This window comes from Cydia splendana, chromosome 3, assembly GCF_910591565.1.
Source record: "Cydia splendana chromosome 3, ilCydSple1.2, whole genome shotgun sequence".
NCBI classification, from domain to species: Eukaryota; Metazoa; Arthropoda; class Insecta; order Lepidoptera; family Tortricidae; genus Cydia; species Cydia splendana.
Window position 1 is genome coordinate 2,562,884 of NC_085962.1, and position 27,116 is coordinate 2,589,999.

The following is a 27,116-nucleotide window of genomic DNA, read 5'->3' on the forward strand; positions in this document are numbered from 1 at the left end:
CATTTCATTCATGTCTTCAAAATATTGACTTCTTGGGGTCATTTTACTCAGAATCATTTGTACTTACATTCACGCCTCATACATGAAAAAATGTGTCCCAAGATTTCCTTTCCAGATCGTCACATTTTTGTATGAAAAGTTTTTTTATTTGTATTAACGTGACGCACTGTAAAAATATTTTTTCATACAAAATTTTGGGACACATTTTTTTATGTATGAGGCGTGAATGTACAAATGATTCTGAGTAAAATGAGCCCAAGAAGCCAATATTTTGAAGACATGAATTAAATGTAAAAATTTTTTTGAAAGCGCCCTTTATATTGCCTATTTGATAACTAGCGACTAGATAGCGTATGTTTAATTATAAATAGCGTATGCGTATTAACATTAACCTTATGGTAACAGAGGAGAACCCGTTTCTGACGGCTAAACTGGGCATTCTATTGTCGTGACTAATGTCTATTCTTCTATCTACATGACATTAAAGGTGAGACTGTATCTGACGGTGATTGGACGATTAAAGCAGAGACTACTAAACTTGTCTGTTGCTTCTATTGGTCGACTGTCTCTTGTCTACTGGTGATCATGTTATGAGAGGTGAGCCCGTGTCCGACGGCGATTGGACGACGAAGGTGGACATTTTACTGTCGCGTCTACTGGTCGACTGTCTCCTAGCTCCTGGTGATCATTAAACTCTTAAACTTGTGTGTCGCTTCTATGGTTCGATCGTCTCCTGTCTACTGGTTATGAGAGGCGAACCCGTCTCTGACGGTACTGATGGTGATTGGACGACCACACTGGGCACTCTGCTGGTCTGCGGCGAGCGTCTACTGATGGATGATCTTCTACTTTGTGGAGAGTTCCGGGCCTGAAAACCATATACAATATTTTGTGTAATTTCTTGTAGGCAAGTGCTGCCATGAGAGGCAACTAACTGCCTACTCTTATGCTGCTTGAATATGTAAATGTATAATATAAGGTTATGTCATCATACTTGTATACAAGTATATTAGGTTAAGGGAAACCTTAGTTTCCCTACATTGAGAAAAGTGCCAACTTTACGATAACGTGCCCCTCCTGCCTTGGCACTACCCCGAGAAAGCTCCTCTTCTTCCAGCCAAGGCACCCTAGGACGATCACGCTTATCACTTATCAGAAACGCACCGATACCTATAGCGCCGAAAGTATATGCTGATATGGTGTATATGCCTGTGGCTATTAAGAAAAATAGCACAAACCTGCAGCATTTCCCCCATCTCGTGTCCATCATCGTGCCCCTGCTGCCCGTCGTCGTCGTCGTGCTCCTGTCTACTGGTTATGAGAGGCGAACCCGTCTCTGACGGAACTGATGGTGATTGGACGACCACACTGGGCACTCTGCTGGTCTGCGGCGAGCGTCTACTGATGGGTGATCTTCTACTTTGTGGAGAGTTCCGGGCCTGAAAACCATATACAATATTTTGTGTGATTTCTTGTAGGCAAGTGCTGCCATGAGAGGCAACTAACTGCCTACTCTTATGCTGCTTGAATATGTAAATGTATAATATAAGGTTATGTCATCATACTTGTATACAAGTATATTAGGTTAAGGGAAACCTTAGTTTCCCTACATTGAGAAAAGTGCCAACTTTACGATAACGTGCCCCTCCTGCCTTGGCACTACCCCGAGAAAGCTCCTCTTCTTCCAGCCAAGGTACCCTAGGACGATCACGCTTATCACTTATCAGAAACGCACCGATACCTATAGCGCCGAAAGTATATGCTGATATGGTGTATATGCCTGTGGCTATTAAGAAAAATAGCACAAACCTGCGGCATTTCCCCCATCTCGTGACCATCATCGTGCCCCTGCTGCCCGTCGTCGTCGTCGTGCTCCTGTCTACTGGTTATGAGAGGCAAACCCGTCTCTGACGGAACTGATGGTGATTGGACGACCACACTGGGCACTCTGCTGGTCTGCGGCGAGCGTCTACTGATGGATGATCTTCTACTTTGTGGAGAGTTCCGGGCCTGAAAACCATATACAATATTTTGTGTGATTTCTTGTAGGCAAGTGCTGCCATGAGAGGCAACTAACTGCCTACTCTTATGCTGCTTGAATATGTAAATGTATAATATAAGGTTATGTCATCATACTTGTATACAAGTATATTAGGTTAAGGGAAACCTTAGTTTCCCTACATTGAGAAAAGTGCCAACTTTACGATAACGTGCCCCTCCTGCCTTGGCACTACCCCGAGAAAGCTCCTCTTCTTCCAGCCAAGGTACCCTAGGACGATCACGCTTATCACTTATCAGAAACGCACCGATACCTATAGCGCCGAAAGTATATGCTGATATGGTGTATATGCCTGTGGCTATTAAGAAAAATAGCACAAACCTGCGGCATTTCCCCCATCTCGTGACCATCATCGTGCCCCTGCTGCCCGTCGTCGTCGTCGTGCTCCTGTCTACTGGTTATGAGAGGCGAACCCGTCTCTGACGGTACTGATGGTGATTGGACGACCACACTGGGCACTCTGCTGGTCTGCGGCGAGCGTCTACTGATGGGTGATCTTCTACTTTGTGGAGAGTTCCGGGCCTGAAAACCATATACAATATTTTGTGTGATTTCTTTGTAGGCAAGTGCTGCCATGAGAGGCAACTAACTGCCTACTCTTATGCTGCTTGAATATGTAAATGTATAATATAAGGTTATGTCATCATACTTGTATACAAGTATATTAGGTTAAGGGAAACCTTAGTTTCCCTACATTGAGAAAAGTGCCAACTTTACGATAACGTGCCCCTCCTGCCTTGGCCTACCCCGAGAAAGCTCCTCTTCTTTCAGCCAAGGTACCCTAGGACGATCACGCTTATCACTTATCAGAAACGCACCGATACCTATAGCGCCCAAAGTATATGCTGATATGGTGTATATGCCTGTGGCGATTAAGAAAAATAGCACAAACCTGCGGCATTTCGCCCATCTCGTGTCCATCATCGTGCCCCTGCTGCCTCGGCGCTGCCCCAAGGAAGCTCCTCTTCTTCCAGCCAAGGTACCCTAGGATGATCAGGAAGGCTCCAATGCCTATTGCGCCGAAGGTCACTCCTGTGGCTGACGCTGTTGACATGGTGTATATGCCTGTGAATGAATTAATAAATGAGATTATTTTAGGCAGCGTAGGCATGACATAAAATAGTAATATAAGAGGTACCATTTTGGCAATATGACGACCTGGTTCTCGTAATCTTCAAGTCGACAACAACCTACCCTGGTCGACGCTATAGCAAACATCTAACGGTTACTGGCTGGCATCTTTTAGAATCAGAGTTACTTGTACAGTCGCCATACGGGATTGTTATGCCATTTAGGGTTCTTGCTAAGTTGGAAATTCTATACCGTAAGTATTGAACAACCAATTTAGCTAGGACCTTAAATGGCGCAACAATCGCGGCGTGAGATGGTTCAAATTAGAAGCTAAGTGGACAGGGGAAGAGCGTCCGTTGAGGACATGGATCAGATCATTGAGGAAGGCCAGCACCAGCAGTAGACGTGTACTAGTAATAATAAGAAACAGAAGTTTACCCTTCGTGCGTGTCGCCAGGAGGAGCAGGGGAAGGAAGCCTCAAATATTACATACCATTTTTGGACAAACCCCTAACCTTCTACGATCAGCTCCACTGTGTCCGTATACTCCTTCCCGTCACTGAGTCCAGCTCCACAGGTCCAAATCCCCACATCTTCGTATTTCACCTTCCGGATGGTCACAGCACAATCTCCTCGATCCAAGCTCTTGTTTTGTGGGAAATAGTAGCGGCCGAGGATTGGTCTGGAATTTCATAGATGGAATGATTATCATCGTCAAAGTATCAGTCTAAAAATTTAATTGTGGGGAAATTTAGGAGCCGTTCATGTTGGAAGGTCGACCACCTTGTGACATAAGTCAAAGCCGTAAACATGGCAAGGCACTTTGTGTGCTAATAAGGGGCTGTCCATAAATTACGTCATCGATTTTTGACGATTTTTGACCCCCCCCCCCCCCCCCTATCATCATCCAAAAATCATGCTTCAAATGAACCCATTTCCTCCTACTTCATGCTACCGTCATCCGATGTCCAGACCCCCCCCCCCTAATTTGAAATGACGTAATTTATGAATAGCCCCTAAGACGGCCGGTGATATCCCAACTTCACGTACCTACATTACCGTGCGCGTTTAAGGGTCTGCCATCTTGTGGCCTAAATCAGAAACTTTAACTTGACATTTACACTGGTGATGATTTCGGAAGGACATATCTTAAGCTAATAATGTTATTCGGTACACATCACACTTCTGCCATCGGTGGACCCTATGTCTTTCCAACGAGGCTTATAATCGTCAGATAACAGTGTGGACGGAACATTGTATGCACAGTCCCGTAAAAAAGCGACAATAAACTCTATCCAACTGGCCCAAGGTCGAATTTATCGCGATTGGCAAAAGTAATTAGCATTCTGACCCTTAAGTCAGATAACGTAGCAGTGTCATCCAGTTTCATAATTGCTGTCACGACTCGTCGTATCTTCACTTTACGCTCTTAAAGAAATATTCATTATAGATTACAAACGCTCTTGGGTCACAATAGTAGATTGTTAACCAAGGGTTGAAAGGCACCCATTTCTGTCGAGGTAGTTTGGCGCTCGAACGCAGTGAGAGCGCCAATAGTCCGAGACAGAAACGGTGCCTTTCACCCGAGTTAAACACTCTACTTTTCATATCGAATGCGAGGAAACCAAACAAGACAAGGCAATTTCGCAAAATCAGTAATTGAAGTACATAACAAACCTACGGCCATGATTTTTTCCTTAGGACTTACTTGCAATCGGAGACTTTACATGCGTGAAGATTAATCACCCCTAACGAAAATCATTTAGATTGCAATATTTACGAAAACACACATTTTTTTACAAACTACAACAATTTTAAAATAATTTGTTCATTATAGTATGAAAATCAGCGGGATTGCCTCGTACTTTTTTAATTTTATACTTTTTCGTTCTAAAAGCCGCAACAGACTACCGGACCGCACCGCGACCATGGTGCGCCGCACCACGTCATAATATAATAAAAGTATTTTTAATATTAAATAACAATTTAATTAATAATATAAGAAACTTTTATCTTGTATTTTATTTTATTTTAATGAATATAGTTCTAAATAACTTTAAAAACCAATTTAATATCGTACAAACGTTTAACTGTGGCTGTATAAGATTCTGCCTTTGCTCATTTACGCAAGCAGTGGTAACAGACTATCGCACCGGACCGCGACCTTGGAGCGGTTCTAGGAATTGCTTTACTGGCTTGGGCTTCCACACTATCGCACCGGACCGTCAAAACGGTGCGATCCTAGCTTACAGACTGCCGCACACGTGCGCCAGTGTTGCCAAGTGTCCCATATTTCCGTGCTTTTCATCAAATTTTTGCAATGGAATCCTTTATAATTTTAAATTAAATCTTAAGGGCTTCAATGCGGCTTTGCTTTTTAGAGGTAGGTAGAGAGCCTAAGACAACACAATCCATAGTTTTGCATGAAAATCTTTGCAAATCAGTTTCTTTGAAGCATTGTACCTGCATATTTTTATTTCGTCAACTGGCTACATTGCCGTCCAGTTGCTATGACACCACGAAAATGTATAAGTTTTCAAAAAAGAATGCCTCCAGTGTTATCTAAACAAACTAAAATCGCCTTGGTAGTGGCTACAATTGCCACTAATTTTAGGCGACGTTAAAATATCTAGCGTCTGGCAGAGACCTAAGAGAACTGAAATTCTGCACGACCATATCGTCCCAACTGCTCTCAGAAATAATACCAGAGACCTGCCAAGCTATCTTTGAAGCTCTCAAAGACTATATAGAGGTGAAACAATTGTATCTTTTGTCATACCTATGTAGTTAACTTTGTGTATAACAAATGAAACAATTCATTTCCCTTGTCATCACCCAAGTAAATGGCGGTACCAGGATTTGAACCTGGTACCATCAGCTTAATATGCAGGGTCACTAACCACTAGGCCAGACAGATTGCTATATATTTAGGTAATGTGTACATATTTTCCCAGTACATGTCATCTTGAAACTTAAGTCATTGACTCATTGTCAATAGCGATGACAGCAAGGTGTCATCTATTGGGCAATAGCATGTGGGGTACTAGTATGTTTACCTTACTTTTACTTTAGAAAACCTTTTAGTATCTGGAATAAAAAAATAAAACAGCAACTTTTGTGTCAACAACAAACATGTGTAGGTACCTAATGTGAGAAATAAAACAATATGCTATTAATAATCAAATTATTATTATTTATGAATCACAGCTTTTATGGCACCTAATTAGAATGATCATACTAAATACCTAATAATAATTAACAATAATTTTATTTTCAGTCACCTCTCTGTCACACCAATTTTGGCAGTATTAAAGGGAAGAAATATATGTTACTTATACTTATTTATAACAATAATATTAGTGTCAGAAAAATACATACTCCCCATGACTCACTAAACTGGCTAACATTTGTAGGATCACTAGACCCTTTCCAAATAATAGTTACAAAATGTGAAAACTGTGCAGTCAACCAATTTGGTTTCGGGGCCACTTCATTACTTGCCACATTATGAAGGGGTACCGAAATCAAATAGGTTGACTGGACTTGAAAATTAAAAGTGTAAATAGTACAGTAAGCTGCAGAGAAAAGGTAGCCTCTGCAGCTTACTGTCCCATATACCTAACATAATATATCATCTCAAGGGGCTATTTTATAAAAAACAGATCTTTAATTGACTTTATTTTTATTCGCCTCTGAATAGCATCTGACCACACTAACTATGCACAAACGTTGCAATAAGAATGCATCCCTATAAGCTATCCATACTTGATAAGTACTTGGAATGAAAACTTAGGATGGACAGAATATACTCATACATTTAAATATGGGTAGTACCAGAGATTCGGTTGGTATATTTTCGTTGAGCCAGCTCCTGTAGTCTTGCTGGACTCCACCTGAAGTTAGCAAGATTTTTGTATGTTATGATTTATTGTTTTTATTTGGTACATTATTGAATACAATTTTAAAAAAAACTTGATTTATTTACCAACCTTTTTTCGCTCCCGCCGGTAACATGATCTTAAGTATTCAATTTTTTCCCTGATATCCTGGTGACCGTTGCATTGGGAAAGTATTTTTGGTAGCACTCTAAAAGGACTTCGAATGATTACGAGCGAGCGTCCTTATCAAAATATTTGGCGTGGATTAAGTCCCATAACCACGGGAAATCTTTATACAATTCCAAGATTTCAATGATGGATTGTCTTTCCGCGTCACCTATGATCTCGGGCTCCATGTTGATCACATGATATATATAGTATATTAGAGAAATGGCAGCCTTTAGGGCCTTTGCCAGAGTCAGTGAGAATGGTGACAGGTAGAGAATATCAACAAAATTAATTATAAACTTAGCAAGAAAAATCGCTGTACTCCCGTCATAGTAGTATAATTGACGTTTAAGTTTAACATTCCACTGAAAATGAAAGCCGAGGGTCTACCGCGAACCACTTTCGACGTATTGTCTCCCTGTCACACTTACGTACGAATTTATAAGTGCGACAGAGAGGTTACACGTCGAATGTAGTTCGAGGTAGCCCCGCTGTCAAACGGTGCGACGCAGCTTACACACTATGGAAATTGGTGCGGAGCGCACCAGTATTATTATTACCTGTCAGTTGGTGCGACGTGCATGCCCACCGCACCGCTATTAATAATAATTATGTGCGATGGAAGCTTACAGACTATCGATAAATGCTCCGCACCGCACCAAGGTCGCGGTCCGGTGCGATAGTCTGTTAGCACTTTAAGGTTTAAAAAAATATTTTTGGTGTATTCCTTTTGGTTCCCGCTTTATGAAATCGAGTAAATAGAATTCAACGAAAGAAATCAAGAATAATTTGTTTTTAACAAATTACTTACATCATTTTTTATAAAAAAAGGATCAACGTGGGATTTGTAAAATTAAAGAATTACCAATTGTTCCAGACGAGGAAATAAAGACACTATTTTTCCATTTTGTTTCCACCCAGTTGTTCATGGGACGGGGACGCAGAGGAGTACACCACTTTTCTGCGCTAGAGCATAAACGTATCACTTTCTGCGCACCTTTTAGAACAACAACGACCCACTTTCAGAGCATGAGATATGAAAAAATAATTTCTTAAACTTAGGGTGGTATTCCACATTCCATCTATCCAATTTCTTTGCCAAATGTCATTGCGTCTCACTCTCTCATTTTAAGCAAAATGTGAGACAAAATACACATTGCACCAATATATTGGACAGATGGAATACCACCCTTATGCACGAAACAGCATTTGACAATTACCATGCAGTCGGTTAAGGGAAACATCGCGCTCTGGGTGCGTAGTTAATCTGTACCCTCGTCCTGCCCAATGTGCTGAATTAAGAACATTTATTTTTTCACGGTTTCTGCCCCGGAATTCTAAAAACGGCGTTGCGTTAGAATCACCAAATATCACCAAGGGGGTTAAAAATAGGCCAAATATGATCACATGGTTTCTGGACGACCCCTTTGCGGTGATCTACTATTATGTTGTTGTTGTTTGTTGTTAGTACTGAATAGGTACTTACGTGGTGTATAGTTCACTGCTGAATCAATGCTAAAAGGCGCACCATAAGGGGGCTCAAAGCGGCAGTAACTCAGTGGTATAAAACCCTCAGTGGTCGCACGCTCTAGGGTGACATCTTTGCGGTGATCTACTATTATGTTGTTGTTGTTTGTAGTTAGTACTGAATAGGTACTTACGTTGTGTACTTATAGTTCACTGCTGAATCAATGCTAAAAGACGCACCCATAAGGGGGCTCAAAGCGGCAGTAAGGTAAAGGGCCCCTGTTTCGGCTGGTTAAGGCTCTTGAGAGTGAGTTGAGAGTTTGTATATTTTTTTAAATATTACTAAGCATATCATTACCTTGAAAGCTTTTGAATAAGTTATATTAGTTCTTTGTTGATAATTTAATGTATAAACTGTAGGGTTTTAGTTGAAACTTTATTTTATATGAATTTTGTCGTGAACCTCTTATTTGGCTCCCATTTCGTGATACAAATTTAGGTCAGCTCCTAAGTTCGTGAATTCGTGTCCCCTGTTTCGGCATAAAGTTTTCTTAGAGTAATTGGTGATAATTTGCTGATAATCATTTATATTTAACGGTCTTACCTACTTACGAATAATTGTATGGTCAAATTAAAAATAATATTAAAAAAAAAAAATAATTTGAGAGCTAGCTTAAAGTTTTTTGTACTCGTCGTCTTTAATGGTTGAATTAAGACTTTGTAAACCATATGGGTACTTTAATACGTGATTAAGAGCCAAACTATTTAAATAAATAAAATAAAAATTAAAATAAATTAAAAAATTAAAATTATTTACAAAAAATAATTTACTATCTTATACGTTAAATATAAACATACACAAAAATAAATCAAATAAATTGAATAATAAATAAAATTGTGCTAGTAGTTAATATGAGAATATACGTGGAATATACCTTAAAATTTTTAACTCGGGTCACATTCAAACTCGTTTTATGAGAATTCTAGTGAAAAAAACATATACCGAATTTCGCTCATACGAAACTTCATGAAATACATTAATTGTTTACTAATTTATTTTTTTAATTATCTTCGTTGTTATATTTAAAAACAAGCACTCAAAATGTATCTAGAAAATCCTTGATTCGTTAGTGGCACGAAATAGGAGACACACGAAAAATAAAATGACCGCTATTTCGTGAGTTGATTTATTGCAATTTTAAGTTATTTCTATGCATATATTCAATCTTTTTTCTTATCAAATCAATTACTAAGGAACCCACAGAAACACTGCCAAAAACTTTTATTCGAATGGGTTTAGCTTTTCCTTCCTATAAGCTTAACAAGTGAGAGCGCGCACCTTACGCCTAAAAAAAGTGCACGCATACAACACAGCTGTTCGCGGCCCTCTGACAGTTTCGACCGTCGTATTACTCTCAGATTAATTACTAAAATATTGGTTATTACTTTATTGAAGAGATTAAATAATACAGATTTTTTTCATATGTATAATTAGAATAAAAAATAATTGAATTCCTTATTATTTGCGCCAGAAACAAAAGTAACGAAATAACGTACTAACTATTAACACGAACTTGGGGCCGTTTACCTTAACTCAGTGGTCTAAAACCCTCAGTGTCGCACACTCTAGGCCCTCTAGGGTGACATCTTTGCGGTGATCTACTATTATGTTGTTGTTGTTTGTAGTTAGTACTGAATAGGTACTTACGTAGTATAGTTTATAGCAGAGTCGATACTAAAAGGCGGACCATTAGGGGGCTCAAAGCGGCAGTAACTCAGTGGTTTATAACCCTCGGTGGTCGCACACTCTAATGTCACATCTTTTCGGTGAACTGTTGTTATGTTGTTGTGTATTGCGGCTAGCTTGTCGACTACACGAAGTTCGATTATCTGCTGATCTTCTACACCTGTGATTAGAAATAGAAATACATCTTATAAGTACAAACAGCAACTCTTACCTGTCCATCGGTGGACCTTACGCTTTTCGTAATATGGTTCACGAACTGTTAGTTAACAGTGTGTCGATGGTACATATAATAAGCATTAAGCCTATTCGATGAAGATAGAGAAGAGACATATAGGTATAGGTATACCTAGTTCCAGAAGTGCGATAAAGGTCATAAGAAGCCCTAAAATAATGAAGAAGCAAAATACCTAGTGAAATTGCTACCTACCAAATTTTTAAGCTTACGTATACAGCTAAACCCAATACCAATTATTCAATAAACCGGCCAGGTGCAATGCTAGTCGGACTCGCGCCCCATCGGGTTCTGTAACTACACTTTTTATTTCATCATCATCATCATCATCAGCCTACTCTCGTCCACTGCTGGACATAGGCCTCTCCTATTGCACGCCATTGAGCACGATTTGCGCAACTCTGATCCAGCTCTTGCCAGCCGCCTTGCGAAGGTCATCGCTCCATCTAGTCTGAGAGCGTCCTACGCTACGTTTGCCGATGCGCGGTCTCCACTCGAGAACTCGTCTACCCCAACGGTTATCGGTTCTACGGCTGATATGAGCGGCCCACTGCCACTTCACTTTTTATTTATCAATTTTTTTTCCTTAGTCCTCTGAACGCCAAGCCTATCGTCCGAGGCGCGTCAACGTGAACCTTGTCAGAAAAGGTTGATATTGGGCTGATTGTAGCCACACGCGTTGATGTTAGGCGGTCAAAGGGTTAACTGGTTAAGCCACATATTTCAGCCTCACCTGTAAGCTTTCTTCCTATATGGCATCTCCACTCGCCCACGTCCTGACGAGTCGCGTTGATGGGTATGGCACAGTGTCCGTTTGTCAGCTCGCTTCCTGAGAATCTGACAAATAAATAAATTGAACAAAGTTTTTCAGTAATTTTAAAACAAGTGTTTTAAGTCACTCACGCGACATGTTTCAACTAGTCAATGTTAGTATCACAACAGTTTAAATTCGAAAGTATTTCAACTTTACTTAGGAGTTACTAGGCGCCGCTACACAATGGAATTTTCGTTCTCATTTTAAAATGACAATCTGAAATAAAGGATGACTCACGCTAGACCGGGCCCTGGCCGGGCCGGAGCTGCCGGCGCTTCGTTTTCTATGGAAAGCACCACGTGATCACCGATCAGCCGTCATAGAAAATGACGTGAGTCATCCTTGACATGAACATTCAAGTTATATATAGTGGACTTTCGAATGACCCATGGAACATGGCGGATCGTGCTAAAGACATTTTTATTTTATTTTTTGCATTCTGCTGTTTAATGTATAATTTAGATAGCATATTATGCAGTGAATGGCAAGTTGACGGGTGCAGTCTTTAATGAAGAATTCTTCTGGAAATGCGAGTACCAATTCTTGGACATCATTCGGCAGTTCGTGGTCTCGGCCGCCATTACGCTTTGTACTGCTGCTCCGGCTATCCTCCAGTGCATCGTGAAGGCCTATCACCGTACATCATGCGTTAATACTTTGTATTGTGAAATATTTTACTTGTAATCTACATTTACTGTATTTTGGCAAGGGCCCATGAGGCTGCCACTTCTCCAATAAATAATAAAATAATACGTATATATAGGTACCTTTGTCTATAGTACTTTCTTTTCGTCGCTAGTATTTGTGTACTTACCTAGGTACTCCATATCATATAAAATATCATAGCTCCATATCATATTTTCTTTGTAAGTTGTAAACCTGCTAATGTAGGTAGTCGTAGCAAAGATTTATGTAACTACATACTATCTAAGTACTTTTTTTGTAGGCTAATACTAGACGAGGTTAATTTTAAAACTAAGCGTAATAATCACTTCTCTGTTGCTATTGTGCCTCACGCACCACGCAACTAATAACTGGCCTGTTATCATTAGTTTAACTACCAAGCAAACTATCAAGTAATACATAAAACGTGTTTACTCCGCTGTCAATATCATCTCGTGTGACTTGGAGGCCTATTGTAATTTAACAACCTGTTAGCCTGTTACGGTTATGGGGGCCGTTTTTTGAACTTCGACCACTAGATTTCGTGTATTTCGTTAAATAATATCTCTACTACTAGGCATTTAAATTCTACTGATAGAATTGAAATCGAGTGGTATATATTGGTATACATTAATGACTTACCAAAAGTTGTGCAAGATAGACATGATATACCTAAACTGTAAAACGTAATTCAAGACCAAAAAAAGTAAGACAATGTTGCCACTGCAATAATTTGTTTGTAAAATAGTAAATTCCTTTTGATAAATAATCACGCTCAGATAATTTATTTATTAGTAATTTCGGTCCTACGATTTAAAAAAAGTACTTTTATTTACTTATTTTTACATAAATACAAGACGCGCTAGTAAAAAGTGGCAACATTTTCTTACTTTTTTTGGTCTTGAATTACGTTTTGCAGTATAGTGTTATTTGCAGATGACACTTCCCTTATATTTAAAGTGGACAGAAAGGAAAATAGCTTCGAGAGCATTAATGACGCGCTATCTGCCATAGTAAACTGGTTTACGGCAAACAATTTGCTTTTGAACGCCAAGAAAACCAAATGCATCAAGTTTACGCAACCTAACATCAAGCAGGTAAATAACAGCAAGATTAAAATAAAAGGTGATACGCTGGAATTTGAGGATCGAACTATTTTCCTGGGAGTCACTCTAGACTCCAAACTGCAATGGCATGCACATATAGGCACTCTAGCCAGAAAACTTAGTTCAGCAGCCTATGCAGTGAGGAGAATCAAACAGCTAACAAACGTAGAGACGGCCAGGCTGGTATACTTTAGTTACTTCCATAGTGTTATGTCTTATGGAATTCTGTTGTGGGGAAAAGCGGCAGATATTCAGACAATATTTGTGCTGCAAAAACGAGCTGTACGTTCCATCTATGGACTGGGCGCTCGAGTATCCCTAAGAGAGAAATTCAAAGAAGTTAACATTCTTACCGTTGCATCTCAATACATACTAGAGAATATTATGTATGTTCGGAAAAACATCCACGAATTCAAGGTTAACAATGATATCCATAACTATAACACTAGAAACAAACATAAGCTTGCTGTGTCCGCCCACCGCCTCCGTAAGGTTAGTACGTCTTTCGTCGGGAACTGTACACGTTTTTATAACAAAGTCCCCACTGATGTAGTGAATTTACCACTTCACAAATTTAAGTCGCACATTAAGCGCTCCTTGTTAAGTAAGGCGTACTACACTGTAAATGATTTTATAAACGATAGAGATGCCTTTAAGCAGGTAGCTTGATTTCATTAGTATAATAAGAGCTAAATAAATATTGTTTTTTTTTTTACATTGTGAATTAAATATGCTAGTGTCCAGTAGAATTGACACATGAGACAATGATGTTCTCGCTTGATTAAATTGTTTAATTTAATTTTAGTTTGGACACTTGGAGACCTTATACATCTCTAAGTATTTATTTATTTATTTTATTTTTATTTTTGATTGTACATACTTATATTTTTAATGTTTCTGACACTTAGAGACCTTTACATCTCTAAGTCAACTTAGGCTAGTAATTATGTGAAGCTATACTGTCTTTTTATGTAACATACGAACACAAAATGCCGTGTCTTACAGCTACATGTTATTACTATTTTAATATTATTATAGGCCGGTAGCTTGAACATGTCATGCTCGCTTAAAAGTCTTTGCTTACGGTGGCGTCGTTGATCGGGTCTCCACTTTCCCGAATGAAGGTTGAGGGAGGCGATGGCTGAGATACGCGTCATACTCGTGAACGGGTGCTGTTTGTGGAGACTGGTCTGTTTAAGCTAACACAAGCTATTATACTTAGTAACTTTATTTTTATTAATTAATTACAGTGAGACGCCTCATTCTGCTCTCGTATGTTTCTTTTCTCTTAATGAATGTATTAATTATACAGGATATTGACTCTTGGAGACCTTATACATCTCTAAGGATAACTTGATAAACTATATAATCTTATAGTTCTGACACCTAGAGACATTTACACCTCTAAATATTATAGATTTTTTTTTGTGTTTTGTATCTGTATTTTTTATGTAATTCGACATTAAGAGACCATATACATCTCTTAGTAATTGTAATACGTTAGATTGAATTGTTAGTTTTATTTTATAAAATTGTTGATGTTATTATTTTTGCTTGTATGTAAATTCAATGATGACGTGTAAAAGTGCCCTTGTGGCCTATTTGCTGAATAAATGTTGATGTTTGATGTTTGATGTTTAGTGGTCAATACCAATAGATTCCAAATTTCCATCGCTCGTATTTCAAAAATTTGCATTCGCCTTTTTCCACCGATTTTCGAGTGACGAAATCGAGCGATCGAAATTCAAAAATCGGCCCCCTGATCTTAAAGTGGTAACACACTATCGCACCGCACCAAGGTCATTGTGCGACGCACCGATAAGTAAGAGCGAGAAAGCGATATCTCTTTCTCGCTCTTAATTATGGATGCGTCGCACAATGACCTTGGTGCGGTACGATAGTGTGTTACCACTATTATTTTGATATGACCTTGAAGATCGCTGACGCTGAATGGTGGATACTAAAAAGGGCTCATTTAGACGGCGAGAACTCGCATGCGAGTTTCATTTCATTGCGGGTTTTGATTGGTCGGTTGAATTGGACGTGACCAACAGTCCGCAATGTAACAAAATCGCATGCGAGTTCGCGTGCCGTCTGAAAGTCGTGTTATGTGCGCCAATTACCAAAACCAAGGTGATCGATAATGTCGTATCAAAACCAATACATTTCCTTTTTTTTTCATATAACAATACAAAGATTGTGTTCGAATATTAATAGGGATGTAACGATACCGATACCGATACGATATATCGGCCGATATAATCGGCAGACCGATATATCGGCCGATATAATCGGCAGACCGATATATCGGCATCGCCGATTTAAATTCAGCCGATATTGTGATATTTGAAAAGCACGCGAAACGAACGACACTCCTAATAATTTGAATAAACTTTGTTTCCTTAACAAAAATCTACCTAAAGTGAACTATAATTACTGATTTGATTTACTTTTGCGTTGGTTGCTTGATGGTTACCTAAAAAAATGTTTTCTATGATTTTGATTTGGCATTTTTCTTTAATATTTTTTACAGTTCACACTTCTCAAAATCGAGTGTCTATTATACATAAGCATGTTTTATGCATATTAAGTACCTTCTTTATTTATTTGATTTATTAACTAACTACTTACTATGCCATTGATATCGGCATGGTATAATAATATACTCCGCCTGGTACTCCATTCCCGTCTTTTCTAGGTCACCTAACTGACACAAGCCTACGTCATCATGCGACAGCGCTATATGATAATATGCGATAGCGCTATATATAGCGGCCATGTTGTTGTGACGTAGGCCTGTGTCACTCTGGGAATAGAAGACCATGTTTTATTAGACTATGGATATCGGTATCTGTATCTGTAAGGGCATTTATATGTGTGATTAGCACAGATATTTGTTCCTGAGTCATGGGTGTGTTCTATGTATTTAAGTATTTATAAATATATATGTATATATTTTAAATATCGTTGTCTAAGTACCCACAACACAAGCCTTATTGAGCTTACTGTGGGAGTTGGTCAATTTGTGTAATAATGTCCTATAATATTTATTTATATATATTTTTTTTATGCCCTTTTTTCATACCGCTGTTAATTTAGCCACCTTTCTTAATTTTATTTATACCTAACCAAGTTTATCATATATATGTCCTTAGAAGGAAATGAAACTTTACACTATAGGTAGGTACTTACGAAAACCGCTTGCCGCTGGGGTGTACGAAACCACAATAAGCCATAGGAGAATCCTGCTTACATTGTATATTTATCCATTCATTTTCCAACGCCAAAATCTTCACCGCACCATTCACATTAAACTCTCTGAAAGCTGTCGCAAAAATTAAGTTTCACCGTCCTGGGCCATGTTGCATAACAAACTACAACTAATATTACAAGCGGAACCAGGGGTGCGAAACTCCTGACTTCGGTCAAACTCGGCTCCGCTCGGCTCAGCATTGCTCCGAGCAATTATTAGGGTTGGCACCACTTGACATCCTTTTGCGTACACGACCACAGATAAGATATTCACTTGATTTTGGACAACCCTAAATAGTCGAAAGGGATAGTGCCATATATTAGAAAGGGCCAGCATGATTCGACCCTGAACCGCTGTCAAACTTCGTTTTTGTAGGAAGTTTCCTTTCTGTACGGTAGTACTATTATTTATTCTGTGGCGGAACTCCTTTTCTAATTTTACTTATTAAATAAGGAGTTCCGCTTGTAATATTAGTTGTAGTTTGTTATGCAATAGGCCCCTGGTGGTTATTTATATTCTCTTTGGTTCCGGTTGCATTAAAAAAGTAGCCTAAGGGTCCTAAGGTCTTGGCAAGATGTGCCTAAAATTCAGAGACGGGGGCACAGTGTTCGATTTCCCTCAAAAAATTTCCCTATGCTGTTAATTGCATAAATCAATCAAGGAATGCATTTGAAATGCAAGACTAGAACACCCAGAAGTCTATTTCAAATACTTTTTTTAATAAAAAATAAATTATATTTCATGACCTTGACATCGAAAAATTACTAAATAAATTCTACAAAAGTATCTGATGAAGAAGTCGCTTTTTAATCAATGTAGTTCGATAAAGAAGCCTTTGGCGCATATTTTCTAGTTCTTAGTTTTGGAATTTACCCTCTGGTTACCGAGTAATTCATATAAATAGCGATTTTTTATTTCATTTTTTTCTCCTAAATAACTCAAAAGTGCGACTTGTGACTAGCACTGACAGATTTCTCTTAACTAGGTCAACCACTGGTAAAAAAATCACGTTCCACTATCGCGGCGTTTGGGAGTTATCGAATTTAAAAATACAGTGTTAGGGTTGACCCTCAACTTGACCTTTAATTTTTAGTCAGAATTAATTCAAAATTTTCCTCTATTACAAAACTGTATATTGTTTAGACATACTCCAGGTACTTACATAAATAAAAATACAGGAACACTGGATTGACGGGGGCAAAAGTGCACCAGTGCTAGTGATTAATTAAAAATCGACTAATAGTAAAAAACAATTTAATCCATCATTATCAAAATGGCTAAGTTTGAATACATTTAATTATGTGCAAACCTCTTTCATTTATACTTACAAAAATCGTCCAGTAGGATTAGTCTACCAGAAGCAGTTCGTGAACTTCTGAAGCCGATTCATGAAGAAAACTTACAAGAGGCTGAAGTCGATGATGAAGATCTAGCTAATGATGGATCTTCGTTAATAGACGGTGATGAAAATCCATCCCATGTTGACAACTGCACGTTAGTTCTCGGAAATAAAAAATTATTTGTATGAGCCACAAAATACATAAAATCTGAGACCAACTTGCGAAAAGAAACTATAACTTGACTTCTGAATTTCTTTCTTTCTTTTCTGAATTTAATGACTTTATTGATTAACAAAGTGCACTGCACTTAAAAGTTTCTGCGTGGCCCAATGGTTGACTGGTAGAGAATGCCTTTTGGCAAGTCTGCCATTTGTAATTTCTTGTATTGTGCAATAAAGGTTAAATAAATAAATATAAATAAAGTTTCTTATGTTGTTCCTTAATTTAATTTAATCAGATTTTTTAATAATCCGACCTTTCATATTTGTTTGACCTTTAAGTAATAACCCTAAAAAGTATAATTTGACCTTTATACGTAACTCCCAAACGCCGCGATAGTGGAACTTGATTTTTTTACCAGTGGTAGACCTAGTTAAGAGCCATCTTTCAGTGCTAGTTACAAGTCGCACTTTTGAGTTTTTCATGAGAAAAAAAATGAAATAAAATATCTGTATTTATATGAATAACTCGGTAAGCAGAGGGTAAATTCCAAAACTAAGAACTAGAAAATATGCGCCAAAGGCTTCTTTATCAAACTACATTGATTAAAAAGCGACTTCTTCATCAGATACTTTTGTAGAATTTATTTAGTATTTTTTCTATGTCAAGCTCATGAAATATAATTTATTTTTTATAAAAAAAAGTATTTGAAATAGACTTCTGGGTGTTCTAGTCTTGCATTTCAAATGCATTCCTTGATTGATTTATGCAATAAACAGCATAGGGAAATTTTTTGAGGGAAATCGAACACTGTGGGGGGTTTTCAGAAAAGAGGAGTAACTATTTAATTTTCATAAAAATTAAAACTAGTTACAAATATAGGTATATATTCAAATTCAGGGATTTTAGCATAGAGAGCGCCACAAAATTGATAAAAGTAACGGTTATTCTTTATAAATAGAAATAAGATAAATTTTTATTCTTTTTGAAAACAAAATATAAAGTAAGGTAAGGTTTTTCTGAAAACTCTCAGGCATCATCTAACGAAGTGTAAAATAGGCTCCTTTGAAATTATTAGGCTAACGGTTTTCTGGCCATGTTTTCATTACTTAACCAAAAATATGCATTAAATATCAATAATAACTTCACACCACAAACACTATTTGTAAACACACTTTCAGATAAATACCGTGAACTATAGGATTTTCGTTTAAAATCACAGTAATAAACACGAACACCAATGCCTTGTCCATTTTAAGACTGTTTACAGATAAAATAAGTCAGTCCGCGCAGCGGTCTACCCTATTCTGAAGTAAATGATAGGTACCTACATTGATAACTATGTTTGTATCTGCCGGTCACGGACTAAACGATATCTTCACTAGACTCTGATCATACTAAGTTTGCACCCACTACAAGCCAACATTCCAAAAATGTATTTACACCAAGACACTCACATTAAGGTCTTGTAATTTTTGGCAGAGACAATATATAACCGCCATACTTCACGTAAAAGGCGGGCGACTTAGGATATAAATTAAATTAAATATTCCTTTATTTCAGACCTGTGGCCCATAAAAGTTGTTAGTAACAATGCCTTAGTCTATGTTAGTATACAAAAAAGTAAAAACTAATAACAATTAAAATAACAACTAAATAAATTAATATCTATATTTTACACAAGCCCCAGCATTGTTTGCCTCCATTTGTTATAAATGGGGCAGTCAAACCTATACGCAAACAGTCCCAGGATGCTGTTGCTGCTGCTTCGAACGCGACTGAGCAAGGAGGCTACTTTCTTGCGGATGATGGCGTGGAACCCGTCCGTGTGCGCCTCCGCGAACATACCAGATGCGCTACAGAACCGGGGCAGCTTCATCAGCATCCTGAAAATGTTGTTGTATTGGATGCGCAGAACATTGGCAGCCTTACGGGTGTATGTCACCCACAGACTGCTCGCGTAAAAAGATTGGCAATATGCCTTAAAAAGTGCCACTTTAACCGGCTTAGAGCATCGAGCAAATCTGCGAACAATCATGTTACCCCTGACTGCCAATGCTCTGCGCTCCCTTTCAAGGTCACTGTCATCTTTCAAGTCTTCGGTGACTACATGACCTAAATATTTAAATTTAGTCACCACCTGAAGTGCGCTGCCGTTCAACTTAATGGGCGGAACATTCATCGGCTTTATTTTACCGCTCTTAAAAACAAGCAAAATATAATCTAGTACCTAATTGCCTAATATTTTTTAGCTCTTCTGCAGGCTCATTTAGACGGTGAGAGAACTCGCATGCGAGTTTCATTAAGGGGCCCACTGATTAACAGTCCGCCGGACGGTATCGGCCTGTCAGTTAGAACCAAATTTTGACAGATTCGAACAACTGACAGGCCGATACCGTCCGGCGGACTGTTAATCAGTGGGCCCCTTTAGTTCATTACATTGCGGTATTTGATAATTGGTCGGCTGAATTGGATGTAACTACTTAATAGTCCTCAATGTAACTAAAATCGCATAAGAGTTCGCGCACCGTCTAATCAGCCCTTTTTACCCTACTAGCGGAGATTTCACGAAACTAAACAATGGGGTGATTTAAATAAAAAAGACAGTTTTTTGACACGGTTTAATTTAGAAACTAGAGGGATAAATAAGTGTAGTGATATTTGATCCCGAAAGGAATCTTTTTGTAGGTATGTGTCCATTCCTAATTTATGCTCCTATCATATTATTTACGAATAGTGTCTATCCGGGTCGCTGTCTGCGTAGAATCAATACTTTCATATCCCACTTTCGTAGTTATTTCAATCCCCCTTGTCGCCCCCTTAAGGGATCGTTCCTGGGGTAAGTATGTCCTTTTCCGGGGCTTAAACTATCTCCATTAACTTAAGCTGTTTAAGCGTAAAGAGCGTACCTATAAGTCCAGTGTCTATTAAAAATAAAAATAAGTTTTTGGCAAAAAGCAAGTACTTAAGCTACGGAAGCCTACCAGAAATGCGCAAATCTTTCCATTCCTTCCCTTATAGCGCTTTACTGATTACCTACATCCTAAAGAAACCGGGGGTCCGTTTCGCAAATCAATCCCAAGAATTGAGATCAGTAGGTATACCTATCGAAAATCATATACCTAATTATTATTATTTCGAAATAAAGGGATGCTGTAATTTGGCGAAAAATTATTAGATTATAGATAAGACATTTATTAAAATTCGAGAACATGTACCAATAAACTTAAATACCTATCGGGGAGACCGAGCTTTGCTCGGAAAACCTATAAAAACTCAAAAATGCGCGTTTTCCTAAGAGATAAGACCTAGCTAGGTAGATCGTTTGTTCGCCCCCCAAAATCCCCATATAGCAAATATCATCGAAAACGTTAGAGCCGTTTCCGAGATTCCCAAAATATATATAAATAAATAAATATACAAGAATTGCCCGTTTAAAGGTATAAGATAAATTAAATTCAGACTAGAAATGTTTTAAATAAATTATTATAGTAGCTAATTAAAAATACGTACATGCCGACAAATGGACGTAGTATACATGGACGTAATATACAGCCCGCACCAGCAGTTGCTAAGCGGGCGTGGTGTTCAAAATTACCTTGACACGCTCGGATTCTTTTAACAATAAAGTCGCGTCAAGATCATTTCGAACACCGCGCCCGCTTAGAAACTTCTGCTGCAGTCAATTTGACCAAATAATGCTTTTAAATACAATTATTTTTGCTTCCAATTGTCTCTTCACCGCTGCCTTGATGTCATTGTCATCGCAAAACTTTAGCCCTGTAAATGGGAGTATCGCTTCCGCAAAAACTAGTGCCTGTGCCGAATTTTGGAATTAGGATGCCAAGCGGCTCCCAGGCTCCTGAAGTGAGCTATGGCAAAATCCTGGGGCGACGTTAGAAACGCGATTTCGGGGTTGGTCCCATATATGTACTACCTAAAAGTTGCTCAGTATAATCCACGGACGTAGAGAGTAAACTGGATAGTGTACACTGGCTAAAAAGTGTGCCCACATGAGAGGTCAAACCTGAGTCCTCCATCTCTTTCTAATTAGGGTGACCATAAGTCATATGAATGTGGGATATTAGCATAAGATGGAATGTATAGTTTGGCCAGGATCTTTTCTCATTCGTGCATAATCAGAGAGAATCATACTGTATTTTCCCTATGCTAGTATAATTGCCCCAGAAAAGAGATGGATATAGTTTTTTTCTATTCTGTAAAACGCTTCACACAACCTTACTTAATTTAGTCGTTATAAAGCTTTTAGTCGTTATAAAAGCTGTTACAGATGGGATGGGCGTATTGGATCGCGATCAATGCGATCATGGTTGATTGTGAGGAAGGTTGTCCGCCGTACGTCCATCGTATACGTATTGGGTGAAAACCAGCGTAGTGTCTTACAGACACTGCTTATGCTGAGCGGCATCCTATTTGGTGTATGTTTACTGAATTGTTAACTTTATGTTGTACTTACCTTAATGTAGGTATGTTTTTGTACGCCAAATAAATATTTTCTATTTCTATTTATTTCTATCAAAGACAGCTATAAGAGAGAGCGAGACAGATATCCAGGGTCGGGTAAAACGTTGTAGTTGTACTTGGTAATTCGCAAATCGTATCGATTAAAAACTCTGCCTTCGGTCGTATTTTAATTTATCACCACTCGTTGCGAATTTAATTCCTACTTTCAACACTTGCAACGCAAATAAATTTATATTATTACTATGCCCACTGGTTATCGATACTAGTCATTTTGTCAAGCCCTAGCGTAGCGTAACAATTTATGTTTTTACACGAAATTATCTTGATTATTGACTAAAATGATAAAATATTAGCACACGACGAAATAAAAACTTACATTTAACTGTGTAAACCGGCATTCTACACTATTTATGCTCTTCATAATTCATAATTTAACTTTAAATTCTATTAGAGGTAGAGGTAGAGGTAGAAATAGAAATAGACACAGCTTACTTATAAACAGATACAGCTTATTTTAATCTCTATGGTGACTTAAGTTTATCAATTAAGGGCTCCACAGATCTTGCAATAAATCGCACGCGGTTTTCGACCCTTTGACGACTAAGTAGCACTGCATTCAATTGATCTTTTTGGCGAACCGCGAGTTCTCAGTTCGGGGCGAACTACTAGTAGTATAATGTATGTAGGTATACACATTAGTACATTCCGTTTCGATTCACTTAGTCTCTGTAATCAAGATCTGTGACGTGTCAGTTGTCATTCCGAAGCTCTCAATGCTCTCGTCATCCCACTTCTTCCCGTAGAAACGTGTATAATACCTCTCTTTCCAACAGATAAGGGCTAAGAATACGAGGAGGGCGAAAGTGACGCATATGAAGGTTGCGATGCTGATGATAAACGGCTTGGTATCTGGAAAGAAAAGAAAAAAATCTTTAATAAATGTAACTCTAATTTACATGCGTTTAATAGATGAGGCGGCGGCCAGGCAGTGGGGTGACAGTGACACTCAAGGCCTGTTCACTTCCTAAGAAAGTTATGTCCCCAAATAATTGCGCATGTATGCGCCTGAAGCTTCTATGTGTGCTTTGGCCTCCTAGAAAAAGTTGCCAGTAATCAAAATAAAAACATTTTTCTACAGCAACATTGAGCAATGTTGCTGCCAACTGAGATTTAAATTTTCACGAATTTTTTACATTATTAATCATAAAACGGGACTTAAAACACTTAAAGCTGAACTACACGCGATTAAGTTTTATAATGAATATTTGCTTCCAACTGTCTTTATCAATGTTCATGAAATATATGGAGGGTAGGTACGTCTACCCACCATAATAATAAAATATATTTGTCAATGACTCTGTCCAACTGCTGTGGTTAAAGTTCATAACGAAAATTTTATTTATTAAATCTTTAAATAATAAGTACAACGTAGCGGTACTACCACTTAAGACTCTGTAAGTCTGTACCTACATGGATTACAGCAATACACGTAGAAAATGTGCTAAATGCGGAGCAACGGCTGTTGAAGATACATATTTGAGTGAAATTCATAGCTTTAGTGGGTTCAGAAGGAACCGCGTCATAACGCATATGGAAAGCGTATTAATTAACCGTGAAGAAATGTATGAATACAAGTTGGAAATCTGTGTAAAATCCCGTGTGTAAAGTGTAGTGTATCTGTGTGTGTAAAGTGTAAGTAATAGGTAGGCATGCCTATAAAGTTTTCAGTATATTATACTGAAAACTTTGTGAATGCGCTTTATTAACGTCTATTTTTTTATTAAGTTGTCAGGGTTTAATTTTCAGTGTATATTTCTATATGTAAAACATTTTTTTAATAAATAAAATAATACAATGTTATAAACATAAATATGCCTTTTATTTAAATCAATTGATAATACCACAAACAAGGGGTAATATTTGCATCTTTTATATATTTCGTGATATGAAGATAACAAATATGTTTATCAACAGAATTACTACCTATACCTACCAATACCCGCCAGGCTAAACCGGTTGTCAACTTTAGTTCCATTGGTACACAATGACGGCGCCACTAGTATAAACGTATAAACGGTTGGGGACATTTTTTTGTATGGAGTTACCGTTCTTCTCCTAGTGAGTATTATATTCTTTGGTGACACTCCTCCTTTCGGGCATTCTCGGCTCCGTTCGGCTCTGTATTACTCCGAGCAATTGTTAGGGTTGGCACAACTTGAAAGATATGACTTGAATTTTGACAACCCTAAATAGCCGGCAGGGATAGATTCATAGATTAGAACAGGACGGCATGATTCGTCCCTGAATCGCTGTCAAACTTCGGTTTTGTAGGAAGTGTCATTTCTGTACGGTAGTACTACCATTTATTCTGTGGCCGAGGGTAGATAGTCTAACCTAACACAAACCTCACCTATACTTGTAGCTTCTGTCTCATCAAGCACGCTCAAATGTATGTTGTCCGTATACGCCCGGTTCTCAAGCTCCAGCCAGCCCGTACAAGCCCAGGTGCCTTCGTCAGTTAAATCTGTAGACTGGAGTGTGCTGATGCTGCAGTCATACGGCGAGGGTAGGTACTCTAACCTAACACAAACCTCACCTATACTTGTCGCTTCTGTCTCCTCAAGCACGCTCAAATGTATGTAGTTGGTATACGCCCGGTTCTCAAGCTCCAGCCAGTCCGTACAAGCCCAGGTGCCTTCGCCAGTAACATCTGTAGACAGGAGTGTGATGCTGCAGTCATACGGCGAGGGTCGGTACTCTAACAACACAAACCTCACCTATACTTGTCGCTTCTGTCTCCTCAAGCACGCTCAAATGTATGTAGTCCGTATACGCCCGTTTCTCAAGCTCCAGCCAGCCCGTACAAGCCCAGGTGCCTTCGTCAGTAAGATCAGTAGACTGTAGTGTGATGCTGCAGTCATACGGCGAGGGTCGGTACTCTAACCTAACACAAACCTCACCTATACTTGTCGCTTCTGTCTCCTCAAGCACGCTCAAATGTATGAAGTCCGTATACGCCCGGTTCTCAAGCTCCAGCCAGCCCGTACAAGCCCAGGTGCCTTCGTCAGTAAGTTCTGTGGACTGTAGTGTGATGCTGCAGTCTCCGCGGTGGACGCTCAGGTTTGGAGGGTAGAAGTACTTGTTGAAGACGAGACTGGAAATAATAGTAATTTACGATAGTACTTATTTTATCTTTAACATTTCGGATGAGATAGACCTTTGAATTTTGATTGATTTTACCAATAAATAATTAATTACTCCACTACTCCACTGGGTTTATCCACATATTACCTACGTCGCAGCAACTGTGCATGGCTTCATGCCAAGTGTGACAGTAACACGACGTATTAAATACCTATCTCTTTCCTATGAAAAAGGTGACAAGGGGGGAGAAGGGGCCTAAAAAATTTAATTAATAGTAATTTAAGTAATTTTGAGTGATGAATGATTCCTATTTTAAAACCCACGAAAAACTTATAACAGCGCCATCTAGTGAGTTACAACTTACAACCTATTTAAGATCTAACGTAGGTTTATTTATTACATATCCTTTACCGAAAACCGTAGGTATTAAATAACTTGATACGGTTTATCCGTTTGGAAGCCTCGATGCCAGACATTTTTTGCAGATGTGTGTCTGCAAAAAACCTGCTGTCTCATATATTTCGGTGATTATGAATCAATATGTATTCTGTGGAACAGCATTTTTTTCGCGATTTCGGGGTTGGTTCAATTGTAAAGTTATTCAATACCTACATAAACATATTCACTATCCTACATAAACACATACTCTGAAGGTATGGTCAGACATAACAAAATCATTAAATCACCCTGTATACGAAAAGGGGCCACCCCACACTAACGTCTTTTGAGCGTCGGCGTCTAGTCAGCGCTATGGAAAATGGCGTCGCTGCGCAGTTGCGCCAACGTTGCGTCGAGCAGCAACCATATAGTTGACTAGACTAGACGCATAGGGTGACCCATATCGACTTACTTTTCCTCTGTAATTTTGTCATCCATATAAATCCTTCGCTGCTCTGGCGACGTAAAGTGACACGCATTCAAAGGTATCATTCCCTCCGAACTGACGCATGACAATGTCACTCTATCTCCCTTCTTCACCCCAACCTCTTTGTCTAGCGCGGCGAATTTGTGAGCTACCCTCACTTCGACTGTTTTTGTGATTTCTTCTTCAGGTGCCAATGGGGTCCATAGATGACAGGTCCAGAGACCTATTTCTGAGGTAGTGGCGTTGGTAGAAAATTTACATGATGGCGTGCCTGGCACGACGTTGACAAATCTGAAATGGTTAATCTGGAATCACAAATTAGGCCAGTCATATTGAACATTAAAATCGCAAACTACCGGCTAGTTCAGATTTTTTAATATGTTGTTAGGACCACTATTATGTATAGTACCATATATATCCAAGTTTACAGCTTCTAAAGACCTGTGCTAGAGTTAGACCAAGAAAAGTCTGTAGCGATTTTGATAGCCCACGCAGTGCAAGTCTTATTTATACGTCATAATTTTATAGAAGTTTGACGTTTAAAATAACACACTTGCACTGCGTGGGCTATCAAAATCTCTGCAGACTTTTCTTGGTCTAACTCTAACTTTGCACCACTCGAAATACCGCGAAATTTTGGCACCTCATTCTCAATGTAACTCCTG

General features: G+C 38.6%; 1 protein-coding gene and 2 long non-coding RNA genes across 3 annotated transcripts in view; 1 reads left to right on the top strand and 2 right to left on the bottom strand.

Annotated features, from left to right (window-relative positions):
- Window positions 1–16,255, top strand: part of LOC134806460 (uncharacterized) — a 157,205-nt gene extending 140,950 nt beyond the window's left edge. Inside the window, exon 3 of the long non-coding RNA XR_010146524.1 lies at window positions 16,182–16,255. This is a non-coding gene — a long non-coding RNA (uncharacterized LOC134806460). The remainder of the gene's footprint in view (window positions 1–16,181) is intronic.
- LOC134806412 (uncharacterized) lies at window positions 157–19,271 on the bottom strand. Its single transcript, XM_063779679.1, has 9 exons — window positions 19,147–19,271; window positions 16,398–16,530; window positions 11,356–11,459; window positions 10,352–10,550; window positions 3,646–3,812; window positions 2,952–3,124; window positions 1,810–2,010; window positions 1,239–1,439; window positions 157–868 (listed from the first exon to the last, which is right to left on the bottom strand). Exons 1-9 carry the CDS (start codon window positions 19,208–19,210, stop codon window positions 716–718), a joined length of 1,395 nt encoding a protein of 464 aa, XP_063635749.1. The 5' UTR covers window positions 19,211–19,271; the 3' UTR covers window positions 157–715.
- On the bottom strand, window positions 6,301–7,509 carry LOC134806466 (uncharacterized). The gene is made up of 2 exons (XR_010146531.1): window positions 7,120–7,509; window positions 6,301–7,023 (listed from the first exon to the last, which is right to left on the bottom strand). It is a non-coding gene; the product is annotated as an uncharacterized LOC134806466 (long non-coding RNA).
- Window positions 19,272–27,116: the final 7,845 nt, after the last annotated feature.